The sequence below is a fragment of the Tachyglossus aculeatus genome, chromosome 13 (genome assembly GCF_015852505.1).
Source record: "Tachyglossus aculeatus isolate mTacAcu1 chromosome 13, mTacAcu1.pri, whole genome shotgun sequence".
NCBI classification, from domain to species: Eukaryota; Metazoa; Chordata; class Mammalia; order Monotremata; family Tachyglossidae; genus Tachyglossus; species Tachyglossus aculeatus.
The window spans coordinates 5,003,390-5,023,701 of record NC_052078.1 but is presented as its reverse complement, the minus strand read 5'-3'; the positions used below and the strand labels follow the sequence as shown (position 1 = coordinate 5,023,701).

Below are 20,312 nucleotides of genomic sequence, written 5' to 3'. Positions count from 1 at the left end.
ACAGACTCAGTCCCTGCCCACCAGTATTCAGAAATTGCTGAACATACAGTAAGCACTTAACAAATACCATAAAAAAGTTGCAGTTTTCAAGGGCAGCTATCCTTAGTAGACGTAAGAAAGCCCCTAAATGCATATGAATTATTTAGTTGCAGTAGCTCACCCTGTCTGCTTCAGCCTAGCAAATCTGCATGGTTGGTGCACCCTCGTTCTGCCTCAGTCAATCTGGGTCCCTGTGAACTCTGCCCAAGAAGCTTTTCCAGACCCATCGGATTCCAGTCATTCCAGTTACTCTGATAACGTCTTTTTCTCCATCCTGCCAACTGCCTGTTGTTTGACCATGGTCAAATCACTTCTCAGGGCCTCAGTTCCCTCGTCTGTGAAATGGGAATTGAGCCTGGTAGCCCCGTGTGGGACAGGGACTGTGTCCAACCCGATGATGATGGTGATGATGATGGCATTTGTTAAGCGCTTACTATGTGCAAAGCACTGTTCTAAGCGCTGGGGGAGGTTACAAGGTGATCAAGTTGTCTCACAGGGGGCTCACAGTTTTAATCCCCATTTAACAGATGAGGTAACTGAGGCACAGAGAAGTGAAGTGACTTGCCCAAAGTCACAGCTGACAGTTGGCAGAGCTGGGATTTGAACCCATGATCTCTGACTCCAAAGCCCGTGCTCTTTCCACTGAGCCATGCTGCTTCTCCGATTATCGTGTATCTACCCCAGCGCTCAGTACAGTGCCTGGTACATAGTAAGCGCCTAGCAGATACCATAGTTGTTATTATTTTTTTTATTGAAATGGAGATTTAATACTGGTTCTCCCTCCTACTTGTTCCCATGTGGAGCAGGGATTGTGTCTGCCTTGGGGGTCATGTATATACCCCAGCATTTAGTACAGTACTTTGCACAAAGTGAGCACGTAGCAAATGCCCCAGTTATAATTCTCATTCCTAACTCCTTGCTTATAGCAACAGTGTAAGAGCCAACCTTTGCTGCCAGAGTCTTTACCATTAGCTTTAAAGCACTGTCAGCTCACCTCATCCTATGTCACCTCCTGATACAGCCCAGCCCGCACACTCCCCTCATCTGGCTCCAGCTCTCTCACTGTGCCCTGACCTCATCTATCTTACTGCCGACCCCTTTCCCACATCCTCCCTCTAGCCATGAACTCCCTCCCCCTCCATATATGCTAGACCAACACTCCCTCCACCCTCAAAGCATTATTAAGGTCGCATCTCCTCCAAAAGGCCTTCCCTGATTTAAACCCTCTTTTCACCGGCCCACTTTCCCTTCTGCATCGTCTACATACTTGGATCTGTTACTGTTGGACATTTGATATTTGCCCCATAGCACTTATGTTCATATCTTTAAATCATATATTATAAATTACGTATTCATATTAATGTCTGTCTCCCCCCTCTAGACTGTAGGCTCATTATGGACAGGGAACGTGACTGCTAATTCTGTTGTATTGGACTCTCCCAAGTGCTTAGTACAGTGCTCTCCACACATAACGCTCAGTAAATACCTTTGACTGATCGATTGATCATGCTTTTTTTTTCAGGACACCAGAGAGCCAAGGTAAGACATGCTATGAAAATAGAGAACTGTTTAGTTTCAGGATAAGATTTAAGAATTTAAAGTTGGGATTGCAACACAGAAACATGCAGAACTCCTGTCTGGGATTGCCTTCTTTACTTAGTGTAGCTGTAAAACTAAAAGACCACAGTGCTTTAAAAAAAAATTTAAAAGCTACATTTTTCCTGTCAGCTCTAAAGAAGAACTCCCTCTTTTACACTGGGTGATTTATCACTTTAAGGGAATTGAGTTATTGGCAAGGAGAAGGAGGTTGCGGTATTCTTCTGATGCAAGATTTAATTTATACAAAATTAATGAGTCTTAATTCTCCATACTTAACAAGTTCATTTCCCCATCTATTACTGACCATTGCTCCAGGCATATTAGAAAATAAGCTCCTTGTGGGCAGGGAACGTGTCTGCCAATTCCGTAATATTGTACTCTCCCAAGCACTAAGTACAGTAAGCACTCAATAAAATCCAATTAATTGATTGATCGAAAGATGAGTCATTGTCCTTTGGTATTTAAATAATCAGTTCTCTTGAGGCAAATCACTGTGTGGAAAGAAACATTTTCTTTGTTTAATACAAGATGATTTTACGTATTTCTTGACGGAAACAAATCTGTCCAAAAAAAAAAAAAACAAAAACAAACGGGCTTTGAATTTGGACATGTCTTTGTCCAGCCCTCGAGTTACTTTTCTCTTTCTTGGTAAACGGTTGAGAAATGGGAGCTGCTTCTGGAGAAGGTTAAGTAAATAAAGGCTCCTTCTTGACAGGTTCTGGGCATCAAGGTCAGCAATGGGTGTTATATGGGAAGCCAAAGAAGCCATTTTGTCACTCCTTCCCTGCTCCCTGGTGTGTAATTACAGTTACTATATTTAGGCTAAAGCTGCATTGCACCCCAAAGACTTTGGAGTTAAAGTCAAAGAAAACCCAACCCTGCCTAGTTTGCTACAAAAATTTTCACAACCGACAAGGAATCGAGACAAGGCAGTCACCAAGGTCACCTGCTAAAATTTGGGGCACTCTTCTCCTCCATCTAAAAAAAAAAAAAAAAGGCTTAAAACTGGAAAGCAGGGCATTTCAGAATTTCTGAAAATGTCACCTAGCCTAGTGGAAATAACATGGGATTGGAAGACAGAGGACCTGGGTTTTCCCCCTCTAGACTGTAAGCTCGTTATGGGCAGGGACCGAGTCTGCCAACTCTGTCATATTGTAGTCTCCCAAACGCTTAGTATAGTGCTCTGAACACAGCAGTCATTCAGTAAATAGATAGATCGATTGATTGGTTAATTCTAATCCCCATTCCACCACCTACCTGCTGGGTGACTTTGGGCAAGTCACTCAACTTCTCTGGGTCCCAGTTTCCTGAGAAGCAGCGTGACTTAGACCAAGGGCTTGGGAGTCAGAGGTCGTGGGTTCTAATCCTGACTCGCCACTTGTCAGCTGTGTGACTTTGGGCAAGTCACTTAGCTTCTCTGTGCCTCAGTTGCCTCATCTGTAAAATGGGGATTAAGACTGAGAGCCCCACGTGGGACAACCTAATTACCTTGTATCTATCCTAGTGCTTAGAACAATGCTTGGCACATAGTAAGCACTTAACGAATACCATCATTATTATTATTATTGTTTCCTCATCTGTAAAATGGAGAGTCAGTACCTGGTCTCCCTCCTACTTAGACTGTGAGCCTCCATGCACTGTGTCTGGCTGGATTATCCTGTATAGTAGAGTGTTTGGCACATAGTAAGCGCTTAACAAATGCCAGAACTACTATTATTATTTTACCAGCAAACAAGAATTGGTCTTTGACTTTTAATCTGACTTTAAATTATGGGACTCTTTTTTTCTAGACAGGTTCTTGAAAAGATTTGTCGGTCTCTTTCAGTCAAGCCAGAAAGTGAATTCTTTCTATTACCATTTTTGTCAGGCGGAGAAAGGGAGGGTATTTTTTTGGTAATTACAAGACAAACATATATCTGAGTCCTCAGCAAGTCACCAGTCTGTAGTCCCTGAAGCCATTCCTCATGAGTAAAAGTCAGGGTTTGAGTACTTTTATTTAAAAAAATAGAAGATAGAATCTAGGCAGAATATTATTTACTGCTCTTGGGTTGGGGGTGGGCATTGGATCCTCTAGACTGAAAGCTCGCTGTGGGCAGTGAATGCGTCTGCCAACTCTGTTGTATTGTCCTCTCCCAAGTGTCTAGTACAGTGCTCTGCCCATAGTAAGTGCTCAATAAAAAGCATTGATGGAGTCACACACCTGAAAGCCACCAAAGCTTGCACCAACCACAACAATGTACAGTGTGTGGTCTCAGGAAGGAAGGTCACTGCTGAGAGGCTTGCAGGCATTTGGGAGCAACTCAAGTGTTTGTTTGTCCACAGCCAGAATTCTGGGGGATGTTCTGTCATTACTGTTCATCTTTTATTTCTTTGACCATTAAACAGTCAAGTACCTTGAAAGAATGATAATTAGAGTCATGTGGAATTGACAGTGATCTTGATTTTTTTTTTCTTTTAGTAGTCAAAATGACTACAAACAAAAGTACTCTAGCATTTGCATCTCAGCTGCCAATCTCAGGGTTTGTTCAGTTGCTCTTATTCCCCCTTGTTCCCCCTCCAATGGCTCAATTAAGGTCAATTGGTGTTTCCTGGTCTTAGCTGCTAGTTTTTCCGGGTGAGTGAAGGGTGGAGGTTGCCGAGGCTTAGTTGGAAAAAGATAGGCGAGGAGGAGCCTTGTACCCTTCCAAGTACTTAGTACAGTGCTCGGCACTCAGTAAACACTTAATAAATACGATTGACTGACTGACTGTCTTAATAGATACTCTTACTACGACCAGTTCAAACTGAGGCATCGAGGACAGGGCTGTTGCAAGTCCCCACGGGGGGCCCCTCTAAAGTGCAGGCAGAGAGCTGCTGCTGTGGTGGTGCAGGCCACGAGGCTGCAGCTGCATGGACTTTGGCAGCAAAGGCATCCGCAGGCCTGGTCCATGGCTGGGCTTGCATTCATTCATTCATTCAATCGTATTTATTGAGCGCTTACTGTGTGCAGAGCACTGTACTAAGTGCTTGGGAAGTACAAGATGGCAACATACAGAGATGGTCCCTACCCATCAGTGGGCTCACAGTCTAGACGGGGGAGACAGACAGCAAAACACATTAACAAAATAAAATAAATAGAATATGTACAAGTAAAATAAAGAGTAATAAATATATAGAAGCATATATACACTATATACAGGTGCTGTGGGGAGGGGAAGGAGGTAAGGCGGGGGGGATGGGGGGGAGGAGGAGGAGGGGGAGAGGAAGGAGGGGGCTCATTCTGGGTTGTCTTTCTCCCCCTTCTAGACTGTGAGCCTGCTGTTGGGTAGGGACCGTCTCTATACGTTGCCAACTTGTACTTCCCAAGCGCTTAGTACAGTGCTCTGCACACAGTAAGCGTTCAATAAATACGATTGAATGAATGAACTGTGAGCCCGTTGTTGGGTAGGGCCTGTCTCTTTAGGTTGCCGATTAGCCAGCCCAGTATGCTCGCTGGTTATCTCATGATACCCGGAGCTCACCTGCTGTGCACCATCATCCTGGAGAGGACTCCGTGATGGCCTCGGCTTTCCTGTCAAGCCAGAGTCCAGACTGCAAGCTCGCTCATTCATTCATTCAGTTGGATTTATTGAACACTTACTGTGTGCAGGACACTGTATGAAGCGCTTGGTAGAGTATAATATAATAGAATTAGCAGATATGCCCCCTGCCCAGAATGAGCTGACAGTCTAAAGATGAGCCCCACAGCACTTATGTACATATCTATAATTTATTTGTATTGATGTCCATCTCCCCTTCTCTCAATTGTAAGCTCATTGTGGGCAGGGAATGTGTCTGTTTATTATTATAGTGTACTCTCCCAAGCGCTTAGTACAGTGCTCTGCACACAGTAAGCGCTCAATAAATATGATCGAATGAGTGAATGAACGAGCTTGCAGCCTACAGATGACCTATAGTTCCCTGGTGGCCTTGTCTTTAGCTCTTCTGGTCCGTAAAAAGCATAGAGAATCACTTAGAAGTTTGAGCTTGATTTTCCTGGTTTGTACATCATAGCCTATAAGCACGTTCTGGGCAGGTAACGGGTATGCTAGTTCTGTTGTATTGTACTCTCCCAAGCGCTGAGTACAGCGCTGTGCATATAATAAGCACTCAGTAAATGTGATTGATGGATTGTACTGCAGGCAGAGAAATCCCCAGCGGGGTTTGTTAATCCCCTGGCTTTGCCTACCACGCCAGGGCTGGGCATCGGACTCTGAAACCCGGCTTGGCCCTTGGACAGCCGTGGAGCAATGGGCTGCCAAGAGGCCAGGTTATCAAGGGGCAGAGGATGGCAGGAGAATGAAAACCATCCCAAAATCACATCTCCAGGAAGTCTTCCCGATTCCTTTCTCCTTCCCCCCAGTTCTGTCCCCTCCAATCACCTCCTCCATCTTCACACTTGTGTACCGACCAGTACAGCGTGGCTCAGTGGAAAGACCCCGGGCTTTGGAGTCAGAGGTCATGGGTTCAAATCCTGGCTCCGCCAATTGTCAGCTGTGTGACTTTGGGCAAGTCACTTAACTTCTTTGGGCCTCAGTGACCTCATTTGTAAAAGGGGGATGAACACTGTGAACCCCCAGTGGGACAACCTGGTCACCTTGTATCCTCCCCAGCGCTTAGAACAGTGCTTTGCACATAGTAAGCGCTTAAATGCCATCATTATTATTATATTATTACCAGTAGCACTTTGGTCCTTAAGCACTCACTGTCCTGAAAACCCACTTTCGTCCTTCCTAACTATAAGGAGATTTTGTGTCTGTCTTCCCCATTAGATTGTAAGTCCCTTCAGGGCAGTGATCTTGTCTTCTAACTGTAATGAACTCTTTGTCCCTTTCACCCCATCAATCAGTCAGTGGTGTTTATCAAGCACTGATTGTATTAAGCACTTGGGAGAGGATAAATCCCCGACTAGAGCCCTTTACACCCAGTGAGTGCTCAATAAGTACCATTGATTGATTGGATTGGGAGTGTAGATGGTAAGCTCATTGTGTTACAGTGTACTCTCCCAAGCACATAGTACAGTGCTCTTCACTCAGTAAGCACTCAATAAATATGATTGATTGGGTCACAGAAGTTATTTGCCAAACCCACTGAGTCTTCCCCCAACCCAGATCCGCTTCTTCCCCCAAAGATTAGTGCGTCCCGGACTTCACTAGTCTCTGACTTGAAATCGAACATTTGTTTTTTGTTTTGGGGGGTTTTTTTGCAGCAGAAGAAGAATCGGAAAGTGACATTTACATGCGATTCATGAGGTCACACAAGTGCTATGACATTGTTCCAACCAGCTCAAAACTCGTTGTCTTTGACACTACGTTACAAGTAAGTAGCCCCAGTTGCATGCGGTTTTTTTGGAATTTGTTTTCTGGGTGAAATGTGCATCCTGATATGCTGTCTGGGGGAATACTTGTGGTTGACAGTTAAGAAAAGGATTAAATTCTCCCTCCGCCCCTACCAAGCTATAACTCGACGAGTCTTTGAAGACTAATATTTATTTAAAAGATTGAATATTAAACTATTAGTCCAGGTGATCTCTTGCGAGTTAGTCATTATAAATAACGGGAGTGAAACACATTCATTTAAGTTGTCGGTGAAAATGAAATGCGTGACAGGAAATAGAGAAATGGAGCCCAGAAGTCATTTTTCAAGGGTTGTTGTTTTCACTCCTATTGTCTTCCTTAGATTTTAAGATAGTGAGTTACTTAATTGCACTTAATATGTCATTAGCCCAGGGCCACCACAAATAATAATAATAGTGTTAGTTGTCAAGCTCTCACTATGTCCCGAGCTCTGTACTAAGCTCTGGGGTAGATATGGGTAAGTCAGGTTGGATACAGTCCCTGTCCCACATGGGGCTCACAGCCTAAGTAGAAGGGAGAACTGGTATTGAATCTCCATTTTACTGATGAGGAAAATGAGACATCATCATCATCAGTCGTATTTATTGAGCGCTTACTGTGTGCAGAGCACTGTACTAAGCGCTTGGACGGTACAATTTGGCAACATATAGAGACAGTCCCTACCCAGTAGTGGGCTCAGAGAATAATAATAATTGTGGTATTTGGTAAGTACTGAATATGTGCCAAGCACTATACTAAGCGCTGGTGTACATATATGATAGGTCAGAGACCGTCCCTGCCCAACCTTGGTTCACATTCTAAGTATGAGGGTGAATTCCCATTTTATAGATGAGGGCACGGAGAATTTAAGTGACATGCCCAGGGTCACAAAGAAGGTAAATTGCAGAGGTGGGATTAGAACCCAGGTCCTCTGCCTCCCAGGCCTGCGTTCTTTTCACTAGGCCACACTGTTTCCCTGAAGTACTTGAGGCCTCTGAAGAGAGAATCAGGGCTGGAAGGGGGCCCTTCAATGTCTACTATCTCACCCTGCCACTTGGCAGCCCTTCTTAAATCGTCGTAGAAAGGGAAGTCACACTCTTAAAAAAAAAAAAATCTCCAGAGGAAGAAATTCCACAACTACTGATTGGAACTGTGTTCCAGCATCTCACCACCCTTAGAGTAAGAAATTCTTCCTTGGGAATTTGAATGTCTCGTTTTGTAACACATGGTCACTTTCTCTTCTCAGAAAAAGCAAACCCCATCAGCTCAGCATTTCCCCCCTCATATGCTTGAAGACTACCAAGTCCCCCTTGCTTCTGCTGTTTGTTACATTATACTCTCCCAAGCACTTAGTACAGTGTTCTGCACACATTAAGAGTTCAGTAAATCCCACTGATTTTAATTGCAGTAATAATGGTATTGGTTAAGCATTGACCATAATGCTGAGCACCTGGGGTAAATGCAAGATGCTCAAGCCGGACATAGTCCCTGAACCCACGGGGAACTCACGGTCTAAGAGGTAGGGAGAAGAGATATCATATCCCCATTTTATAGATGAGGAAACAAGTCCAGAGAGGTCAGTAACTTGTCCAGCGTCTCACAGCAGGGCCAGTGTCAGAGCCAGAATTAGAACCCAGATCTCTTGACTTTCTGGAACCATCTTAAAGTACCCAACTGAACTTTGTCCGAGTGCTTCAGATTTCCATCCACATAAGCCTAAAATCACAATCAATTTAATTACTGCAAATGTGAATCAAGCTGTACTTCGAATACTGAGTCACAAGAGGAACCTGATTCCAATTTCTTGGAACACAGATGTCCTACTTGGCATCCAGGCTAACCTTACCCCTCTCCCAGCAATGGGCTCTGATGTGTTATTCATCTAATTAAAAAAACATTTCTAAATGAAAATGCATTTGTTCCTCCTCATATGTTCAACATGTTATCATCTGGCTATTTGAACCGGCAATTGTGAAAAGTGTTGTAATTTAAAATCAGTAGCGGTCTGTCGACTGCCCATCCATTGAGATTAAAAGAATTCTCCCAGGGCCCCTAGTCACTACCGAGGAATTTTTCTCAGCCCTCTGAGTGCCAATTAGAACTGGGTCAGACCAGTCCTTTCTTCTGCCTCTTGGTTAATTGGTAACAGCACACACCCTTCTGTTGCCCCAGAACGTTTTCAGACTGGGGTTTTCAATCCCCCAAAGAGGCTGGCACCTTGTGAAATTCTTTATAACTGTGTCATTCATTCATTCATTCATTCAGTCGTATTTATTGAGCGCTTACTGTGTGCAGAGCACTGTACTAAGCGCTTGGGAAGTACAAGTTTTGGTAACATCTAGAGACGGTCCCTACCCAACAACGGGCTCACAGTCTAGAAGGGCGAAGACAGACAACAAAACAAACATATAAACCAAATAAAGTAAATAGAATAAATATGTACAAGTAAAATAGAGTAATAAGTATGTACAAACATATATACATATTCATTCATTCAATCCTTTCAACAGAATAAACTCTTTTCTGGGGTTAAAGACAAAAGGGCTTGAGTTTCCCGGCTCATGCTGGCCTGTAAGTGTTTCTCCAAACCGACCTCTCCTTATCTAAAAGTCGAGGTATCCTACTCCCACTCTGCCTTGTTCATTCATTCATTCATTCATTCAGTCATATTTATTGAGTGCTTACTGTGTGCAGAACACTGTACTAGGCGCTTGGGAAGTACAAGTTTTGGCAACATCTAGAGACGGTCCCTACCCAACAGTGGGCTCACAATCTAGAAGGGGGAGACAGACAACAAAAACAAACATATAAACCAAATAAAATAAATAGAATAAATATGTACAAGTAAAATAAATAGAGTAATAAATATGTACAAACATATATACATTGTGAACCCATTTGTAGGGTTTTCTCCTGTGCTCGCTACTTCCAGGTGCCTGCTTGTTTGGGCCGATAACTTTAGTAAGTCAGAAAATGATAACTCTCTAAAACCAGTGCATTTAGAAGTAGAAACCTAAAGATTTTAATCACTACACAGGCAGCTGTCGATGTTTCAAAGTATGACGGAGGATACTTAGGTTTCCAAATCCACTCCCTGCTTCAGTCTCACAACACAGCACTTAAATATTTTATGGCGCCAGCTCGGGGCGGGGCAAGGAAGCGGTGGAAAAATGGGGAAGGAATTTTGAAAGTGTGAGGGGAGGAAAGGGTTTTCAAACAGGAGAGGGGCGAGGGGTTAACCGAACACCAGGAGAATTCACCAGGATGCTTTGACCTTTCCACTTTGCTTCCGATAATGTAAACGTTGGCTAACCTATCCATGGATCTCGCTGGTTCTATATAAACATATGAATGTGGTTATATCAGGCACTTATAACTGACTATCACAATCTGGAACATTAGGATGGAGTGAGCTTGAATCCTTTTAAAGTGCAGATCTGAGGAGAGATGGGGGAGAAATCCATGAGAGAGTCCCCGGGCTTGTAATTCAAACGCGGTACATCTCATCCGAAATCCGGCACTAAGAGAGGCTAAAAATACCTTTTTGAAAGCCCGGCGGTGAGGTTTTTAGACGTGTAAAATGAGGGTTCCTCGATCTGCCCCCAGCAAAGACGTTCTGGTTCATGTTTGCACCAGCAGGTGGAGATGAAATCATGTCCCAGTTCGGTTAGGTTTTAGCGAACGAAAGGAGATGGGAAAACGTTTCAATTATCCGGATAATTCAAGTCAAAAAACAACTCGCTTTTACCCCCCAGTCACCTGGATATTTCAGGCATTATTTGAACTATTCCCATCGTGGCTTCAATTTTCCATTTTGCTACTGAAGACCTGGCCTTCTGACCACTTATTCTAGACTGTAAGCTCGCTGCGGGCAGGGAAGTAGTCTACCAACTCTGTTGGACTGCCCTCTCCCAAACGCTTCGTACAGCGCTCTGCCTACAGTGAACGCTCAATTAAAACCATTGACTGACTGTTTACTTGCCTCAATAAGTGGCATTTATTGAGCGCTTACAGCAAGCACAGTACGATACTAAGCCTCCAGGAGATTACAATAAAGTTGGTAGCCACAACCCTTGCCCTTAAGGAGCTTGAAATTTCAGACTGTGGGGATAACAGATGTTTGGATAATCAGCTTTCCCCTGTACCATATTTTGGTTGCCTTTATGACAAGCAAATTTCAGACAAAAACATTAAAATGAATCATATGTAGGGAAAGCAACAGGAGTATAAGAATCTGTAACATCTAAGGGCTATAGGGGTGGAAAGTGGGGTGAGTGTCAGAGTGATTCCTGCCTGGTATTCTGAAAGAAACGGAGGTCTGGAAATCAGAAGGCCTGGGTTCTTATCTGAGCTCCACTGCTGATGTTAATGTGACCTTGGCAAGGAGAGACTCTAGACCTTAAGCTTGTTGTGGGCAGGCAACGTGTCTACCAACTTTTATATAGTACTCTCCCAAGCGCTTACTACAGTGCTCTGCACCCAGTAAATGCTCAATAAATACCATTGATTGCTTGGAAACCTCTCTGTGCCCAGGGATACCTGCCACTCTTGACCCCTCAGGGCTGTGGTCAGGATAACACTTAAATCTATCAGTCATATTTATTGAGTACTTACTGTATGCAGAGCACTGTGCTAAATGCTTTGGAGAGTCCAGTTTAACAGTTGGTAGACACATTCCCTGCCTACCATGAGCTTAGTCACTTGTCAGTATTTTCCTGACAAGTGCTTGCTTTCTTGATTTACTTTTTTCCCCCCATTGTTGATTGTACCATTGACCGATTTCTTTTTACCTCGTGTCAGCAGTATGTTTCTGGTCAGAATTATCCACTTAACTCAGAACAATTCCATCAACTTCTTGAGGCTTCCTGAATCAATACTTTATGAGGCATATGTTTGCTGAATTAAGGCACAGTCTGCTGAAAATGGATCGATGCTGGGCAGTGATATCCTTTTGCTTCAAATATACCATGACCTTGAGTCTGATCTAGTGAGACGTTTGGCTGCTATTCCAAGTGCCATTTCAGCATCCTTGTAAACCAGTGGCCCAATAATTGTTGCAATAATAATACAAAATTATAATTGTGATATTTATGTCAGTCAGTTGTATTTAATGAGCTCTTACTGTGTGCAGAGCACTGTACTAAGTGCTTGGGAGAGTACAATATAACTGACACATTCCCTTCCCACAGTGAGCTTATATGCTTACTATGTGCCAGGCACTGTATGTACTAAGCAGTGGGGTGGAAACAAGCAAAATAAGCAAAAGCAAGTCCAACTTTGGTCCATTATTTGAGCTGCCTTTTTTTCAATCATCTGAGATACACTAAGTGCAAATAACCAGAGTGTGGGGATAACAGATGTTTGGATAATCAGCTTTCCCCTACACCATAGTCTGGTTGCCTTTTTTTTAATGGTATTTGCTAAGCGCTTACTATGTGCCAAGCACTGTTCTGAGCACTGGGGTAGATACAGGGTCATCAGGTTGTCCCACGTGGGGCTCACAGTCTTCATCCCCATTTTACAGATGAGGGAACTGAGGCACAGAGAAGTTAACTGACTTGCCCAAAGTCACACAGCTGACAAGTGGCAGAGGCAGGATTAGAACCCATGACCTCTGACTCCCAAGCCCAGGCTCTTGCCACTAAGCCACGCTGCTTCTCTACTAAGCCACACTGCCTTTATGGCAAGCACATTTTGGATCACATGGCGGAGCCATTCATCATCATCATCATCATCATCAATCGTATTTATTGAGCGCTTACTATGTGCAGAGCACTGTACTAAGCGCTTGGGAAGTACAAATTGGCAACACATAGAGACAGTCCCTACCCAACAGTGGGCTCACAGTCTAAAAGGGGGAGACAGAGAACAAAACCAAACATACCAACAAAATAAAATAAATAGGATAGATATGTACAAGTAAAATTAATTAATTAATTAATTAATTAATCTCAGCTAAATCCTTTTACTACTAAAAAGGATTTTTCAAAGAAAAAATCAGAAAGTGTCCAAGAGGGATTCAAAGCTGTTGGTGCAAGAAAAGTCCCTGTTAAACTCTTTTGCTTCCTATTGGTTTGGGCAAGTAATTTAGTTCACTGTAAAAATATAGACCATATGCACTTGATTGCCCTAACTCACAACAGCCCAACACCCTCCGACTTATATTAGCTATACTATATATTATAATATAATATTATATTATTATATATTCTATCCCCAGCATTCCTGTACTTATATAGATTTATAATAATTGTAGTATCTGTTTAGCACATTTTATATACCAAAGCGCTGGAGTTAGATACAAGACTATTAGGTCCCACATGGGGCTCAGAGTCTCTAAGTGGTGGGAGATCAGATAGTGAATCCTCATTGTGCATCTCAGACAGTCACTCAATCTGACATATTTGTTGAGCGCTTACTGTGTGCAGAGCACTGCCTTAAACACTTGGGAGAGTTCAAGTGCTTGGGAGCTTATGAGGGAACCAAGGCATAGTAAAGTTATGACTTGTGCAAGGTCACACAGCCGTAAGAGGAAGAGCTGGGACTAGAACCCAGGTCTTAAAGTGACTATAAACTCAGGTTTATAGGCACTTTGTATTGTAATCGTCTGTTCATTCTGTCATTCAGCTATTTCATCAGTATGTGTTTGTACTTCTAGCTTTATCTTGTCCTTCCTCCTCTGTAAATAATTTGTCTGTCTTCCAAGCGCCTTATGGGTAGAAAAACATGTATTTTGCTACCGCTGTCCTTTCCCAAGTGCTCAGTGTGGTGCTGTGCACACAGCACTCATTGTGCCATTAATTGATTGAGTCCAAGTACTTAGTACAGTGCATAGCTTGAATAGGTGCTTAGTAGTTAGCATTGGTTGGCTTTTAAATGCTGTAAATTTACACAACAAATTCATTCCATTGGTCATTCAATTTTCTCCTACATCCCTACATCTGCCACTCATCTGCTGAGTGACCTTGAGCAAGTCACTTCACTTCTCTGGCCTTCAGTTCCCTCATGACCTTCTGAGTCCAAGGCCCATGCTCTGTCCTCTATGCCATGCTGCTTCTCTGGGGGTTCAATCCCTGTTCTCCCTCTTACTTAATCTGTGAGCCCCATATTGGACCTGATTAGCTTGTGCCTATCCCAGCACTTACTACACTGCCTGGCATATAGTAAATGCTTAACGTGTACCAGTTATTAGTATTCTAACTCCCAGACCCGGGCTCTTTCCATCCTGTTTACTAGCTTTCTTCTTATCGTTGGCCTCCCAAAAATATATTTTCCATTTTGTGTATGTTTTTCAGGTTAAAAAGGCTTTTTTTGCCTTGGTAGCCAATGGTGTTCGAGCAGCTCCACTCTGGGAGAGTAAAAAACAGAGCTTTGTAGGTAAGTAGTCTCCGGGGAGTGGGTGATTTCGAAGGCCGGTTTTTGACGGGGGATGGTTGGAGGATTAAATGTGTGGATTTTTCTGGGTCAGAACAGCCAGAAGAGCAACAGGGATGAAATGGCTGGAAAAACAATTGACTACAGTTGAAACATAACATCCGAGGGTAGGGGGCAGGGAGCCGGAGCTTAGGGAGATGGGATCTTGCTGGGGAAAAGGAAAGAGGAGAGAAAAGCAACGTAGTCTAGTGGATAGAGTGTGGGCCTGGCAGTCAGAAGGACCTGGGTTCTAATCCCAGCCTCACCACTTGGGTTTATGACCTTGGGCTATTCACTTCACTTCTCTGTACAATGGGACTGTGAGCCCTATGTGGGACAGGGATTGTGGCCAACCTGATTACCTTGTATCTACTTCAGTGCTTAGAACAGAACCTGGCATATAATAATAATAATAATGGCATTTGTTAAGCGCTTACTATGTGCAAAGCACTTCATCTAAGCGCTGGGGGATACAAGGTGATCGGGTTGTCCCGCGCAGGGCTCACAGTCATCATCCCCATTTTACAGATGAGGTAACTGAGGCTCTGAGAAGTTAAGTGACTTGCCCAAGGTCACCCAGCGGACATGGTGGAGCCGGGATTCGAACCCACGGCCAAAGCCTGTGCTCTTTCCACTGAGCCATATAGTAAGTGCTTAACAAATATCATTCAAAAAAAGAGGGAGAAGAAGACAAAAGTTAAAGTGCAAACTGTGCCTGCTGCATTTTTTTTTATCCTGGTGGGGCTCTGTGACCCCCACTGGTGTTGACCTGCAAAATATGTGAAGGAGGTTATTATCATTGTTATTACTATTATTACTACCACTAATACTATGGTATTTGTTGAGCACTTACTATGTGCCAAACTCTGTTCTAAATACTGGGTAGCTACAAGTTAATCAGGTCAGACACTGTCCCTGTCCCACATGGAGCTCATGGGTTGTTCTTAATGCCAAAATTAGTGTCTTTCCCTCCCCAGGGTGTAAATTATGTGAAAGCCAGGGGTCTCATCAGCACAGATGCAAATTGAATTTCTCTCACATTTTTCGTCTTCTGGGTCGTAGGCCACGTAACTCCAAAGTGATGTTCTTAGTTACGAATGGTATTCATTGAGCACCTACAAAGCGCTTAGGGCTGGGGTAAATTCAGAAATAATTAGATCAGTCACAGTCCCCGGCCACAAAGGGTTCATGGTGTTTGCGTTTCAAATTGAGCCTGTCGTATTTGTGTTTAAATTTTTAAAAATGTGTTTTGGCAGAACTGTATGCCAAACTGAGTATTTGTTAGGTACTTTTTTCATCCATTAGCTTTATTGTAACATACGATTTTTTTGTTCCAGGGATGTTAACAATTACAGATTTCATAAATATTCTACATAGATATTATAAGTCTCCAATGGTAAGTGCCACCCATGGTCTATCTATGCTGCTAACGGAACTGTAATGAAGCATACAGTTTGTATCAGTGGTGAACGCCATTGATATTGGCCGTAATAACGGAAATGATTAATTTTTTGTGCTAGTCCAGGTTTGCATGTAGAATAGCAGTGAGTCAGCCGGAGGACAGGAGAGGTCCCTGGGAATTGGGAATGAGCAAATGAGAGGGTAAGATCACTCTGGGGATGTGCAAGCCAGAAAATGTCATTCATTCATTCATTCGATTATATTTATCGAGTGCTTACTGGGTGCAAAGCACTGTACTAAGAGCTTAGCACTGTAAATGCCGCAGTATTACACAGGAAGAGAGAAGAAACGATTGGGCCACACCAATTTAATTCCCTTTGATAGTGACCGACCGCAAGGACTGGGCAGAAGGGTGGCCCTCTGTCTTTATTTCAGGAAGGGTTTTTATTTAGTTCAAATAGCTGGGAAAGCAGTTGGGAGAATACAGTATAACAGGGTTGGTTGACACATTCCCTGCCCTTAAAGAACTGAGTCTCCAGATGCAGAATTCAGTATTGTGAGAGCCAGCCACAGAACCAGGGAACTAGTCCAAAGAGTAGTATAATTGTGGTATTTAAGTGCTTACTATGTGCCAAACATCGTACTAAGCGTTGGAGTAGATACAAGAGCATCAGGGCCCACAAGGAACTCACAGTCTAAACAGGAGGGAGAACAGATATTGAATCCCCATTTTGCAAATGAGGTACAGGGATGTGAAATGACTTACCCAAGGTCCTACAGCAGACAAGTGGCAGAGCTGGGATTAGAACCCAGGTCCTTCTGATGCCCAAGCCCAGGCTCTTTCCACCAGGCCAGGCTGCAAATTAGATTTACAATATACAGTGAAGTGGCTTTATATACCCATTTGGAATGATTAAGTGGCAGATGAAAGAATACTGTGAAAAGCTTCTAAAGGGCTGTGAGTTCCTCCAAAGAAACTCAAAACCCTTTCCATGCTTCTCTCAGTATCCCTTGACCTTGATTATTTCTGTGGATGGAATGATATCTGTTATTGTTAGGGGCTTAGTGTGCATCAAGCACTGTTCCAAGTGCTGGGGTAGTTACAAGTTAATCAGCCTGGACACAGTCCCTACCCCATTTGGGGCTCACAGTCAAAGTAGGAAGGACAACAGGGGACAAAAATCCTCATTTTTCAGTTTAGGAAAGGAAGCCTTCCCAGACTGAGCCCCTTCCTTCCTCTCCTCCTCGTCCCCGTCTCCATCCTCCCGATCTTACCTCCTTCCCTTCCCCACAGCACCTGTATATATGTATATATCTTTGTCCATATTTATTACTCTATTTATTTATTTATTTATTTATTTTATTTGTGCATATCTATTCTATTTATTTTATTTTGTTAGTATGTTTGGTTTTGTTCTCTGTCTCCCTCTTTTAGACTGTGAGCCCACTGTTGGGTAGGGACTGTCTCTATATCTTGCCAACTTGTACTTCCCAACCGCTTAGTACAGTGCTCTGCACACAGTAAGCGCTCAATAAATACGATTGATTGATTGATTGATTGATTGTCCAAGGTCACACAGCAAGTAATTGGCAGAGTCAGCCGGGATGAGAACCTAGGTCCCCTGGCTCCCAGGTGTAGTACCCTGTCCATTAGGCTGTACTCTTTTATAATTTCTGCAGTGTCCTAAAATCAAGGAACCAGCTTCTGTCCAATAAGGGAGCTTTCTTTCTTGGCTTTTGCTTGCTTCCCTGTAGAAGCCCTTAGAAATAAGCCTTTCCTCCTTTTGTTGCAGGTACAGATATACGAATTAGAGGAACACAAGATTGAAACGTGGAGGGGTAAGCACGATTCCCACCAACTGTTTAATTTCCCTGGACACATCTAGAAAGGAGTCTGGAGTTACGTTTTCCCTTTGCCCTACCTCCCCGACTCCAATAATATGAAAGTCAGCATTTTTGTTTTTGAGAATTGGCTCCTTCCCCTGAAGTCAAGCTGTTCTCTCCACTGACTGGTTGTAGACTCCTCCCTTCCATCGCAGTGTGATATTCTTGCAAGCCTAGAGTTTCTGTTTTTTGGGGGGCGGGAGCCTTGGTGGGTCAATTCCGAAGTGTATGCTGATATCCTTATACAACTTGAAAAATTCACCAACTGGCTGGCATTGTAATGTTGCAGAGCGAGAGAAAGAGCAAATGCCACTTGGCAGATGAGAAGCAGCGTGGTCTAGTAGTTGAAGCAAGGACTTAGGAGTCAAAAGGACCTGGGTTCTAATTCCAGCTCCTCCACTTGTCTGCTGTGTGTAACCTTGAGCTAGTTACTTAACCTCTCTGAGCCTCAATTATCTCATCTGTAGAAAGCACCTAACAGACCCCATAAGAAAAAATTGTTCCACAACCCCCACAGAGGTGGAGCAAGAGAAGTAAGAGAAAGGAAAGAAGGTTAAAGCCCCAAGCATTTTGGAGACTTAAACGCAATAGAGCACGTGGAGAAAGGGATAAGCACTCTAATAACAATAATAATAATAATAATAATGATATGTGTTAAGAGCTTACTATGTGCCAAGCATCGTTGTAAGCACTTTATCCGCCATCAGGCCACTACTTCGCTCAGTCAGTCATATTTATTGAGTGCTTACTGTGTGCAGAGCACTGTACTAAGCACTTGGGAGAGGACAGTAGAACAATAAATAGGCACGTTTTCTGTACACAGAGATTCCGGATCATTTGGGAAAAGAGGGTACCCATATCAAGGTTATTGAAACTGTGCTGTACTAAGCTCTGGGGTAGAGATACAGTTAAGCAAGTTGGACACAGTCCCTGTCCCTCCAAGACTCGTTGTCTTATTCCCCATATGACAGATGAAGGAACTGAGGCCCAGAGAAGTGAAGTGACTTGCCCAGGGTCACGCAGCTGACATTTGGTAGAGCCGGGATTAAAACCCAGGTCCTTCTGAGTCCCAGGCCCAGGATTTCTCAACTAGGCCACGCTGCTCCTCATTTAAACACCAAGTTAATTTATCTATTTATGGCATTTGTTAAGTGCTCACCGTGTGCTACAGTATTATTCCTCAGTACATAAGTTTTAGACCTAACAAAATACTTTTCTGTTAAGTTGGGCTTCTTTGATTTTTCTTCTTGTATCCTATTCAGTTAGGGCACTGGAAGTTGCTTTGTTCATGCAGCCATTAAATACATCATCCTAACGGCATGTATTCTAATTGAGAAGGTTAGGTTGACTTGAATTTTGTATTTGATCCACAGAGCTTTATTTACAAGAAACATTTAAGCCTTTAGTGAATATATCCCCGGATGCAAGGTAAGCTGGCTGGTTTTTTTAATCTTAAAAAATCAAGTAATCAGTCTTTTCATTGTAATCAACTTAAAGAGATGAAGTGTAGAAGAAAACTCGAGTCATGCCTTCCGAAAGAACTTAAGGGAGTTTGAGACCTCCTTTAATCTTTGACACAGAGAAGGACAAAAGGAATCAAATGAGATCAATCGGTAGTATTTGTTGAGGGTTTACTGTCACTCAGTCATATTTATTGAGCATTTACTGTGTGTAGAGCACTGTACCAGATGCTTGGGAGAGTACAATGTAACAGACACATTCCCTGCCCACAGTGAGCTTACAGTCTGTGTGGAGAGTACCGCACTAAGCGCTTGAAAGAGTACAGTACAATAGCATTGGTAGACGTGTTCTCTGCCCACAACTAGTTACAGTCTAAAGGGTAGGGGAAAGATCATTTTAATTTTCTACTTTAAGGACAGCAACTTTATAAACTGCTAGAGTACTCTTAGGGAGACAGATAGAGAGCTCTTCTTCCCAGCCCCTTTACTCACAACTTGGGCACGGAGCAGTGAGGCAGGAGAAAGTAAGTGAAAGAGCTGGGCCTTACAGCTCCCTAGATTTCCTGCCATCTTTAAATTATATATTTTAAGTAACTTATATTAATGTATACCTCTCCTCTAGACTGTAAGCTCTTTATGGGCAGCGAACATGTCTGCTAATTCTGTTGCATTGTACTCTCCACAGCACTTGGTACAGTGTTGTGCACCACAGTATGCAGTCAGTAAACACCACCGATTGATTGGAATTCCCCATCAATCCACCAAACAGCAGTGATGAAGTCCAAGGCTGAAGCTTTCGTTTCATTTTCCTAATAATAATCATGATGAATAATTCTGTATTTTGTTAAGCATTGTACCAAGTATCGGGGCAGACATGAGATAATCTGATCGGCCACAGTCCCTGACCCACACTGACTCACAGTCTAAGTAGGAGGGCAAGCAGGCGTTGAATTCCCGTTTGACAGATGAGGAAACTGAGGCACCAAGCAGTGAAGTGACTTGCCCAAGGCCACCTGGCCGTCAAGGGACAGTGTCAGGATTAGAATTCAGGTCCTCTGACTCCCAAGGCTGTGATCTTTCCACTAGGGCATGGTGCTTCTCCAGCCACTACTGCCCCGTTCCATACAGAAGCGCTGTGTGTGTGTGTGTGTGTGCGTGTGTG

At 43.3% G+C, this 20,312-nt stretch overlaps 1 protein-coding gene across 14 annotated transcripts in view; it reads left to right on the top strand.

Annotated features, from left to right (window-relative positions):
- The window catches only part of PRKAG2 (protein kinase AMP-activated non-catalytic subunit gamma 2), a 173,573-nt gene that overhangs the window by 137,150 nt on the left and 16,111 nt on the right, over nucleotides 1-20,312 (top strand). For 9 of the 14 annotated variants that reach the window (XM_038755907.1, XM_038755911.1, XM_038755910.1 and 6 more), the window contains 5 exons: nucleotides 6,866-6,975; nucleotides 14,288-14,369; nucleotides 15,743-15,801; nucleotides 17,600-17,645; nucleotides 19,064-19,118. In XM_038755907.1, the coding sequence (XP_038611835.1) occupies nucleotides 6,866-6,975; nucleotides 14,288-14,369; nucleotides 15,743-15,801; nucleotides 17,600-17,645; nucleotides 19,064-19,118 (352 nt within the window). Of the gene's footprint in view, nucleotides 1-1,561; nucleotides 1,579-6,865; nucleotides 6,976-14,287; nucleotides 14,370-15,742; nucleotides 15,802-17,599; nucleotides 17,646-19,063; nucleotides 19,119-20,312 lie in introns of all 14 variants that reach the window. The other 5 variants (XM_038755908.1, XM_038755921.1, XM_038755918.1 and 2 more) reach the window with 3 other exon arrangements.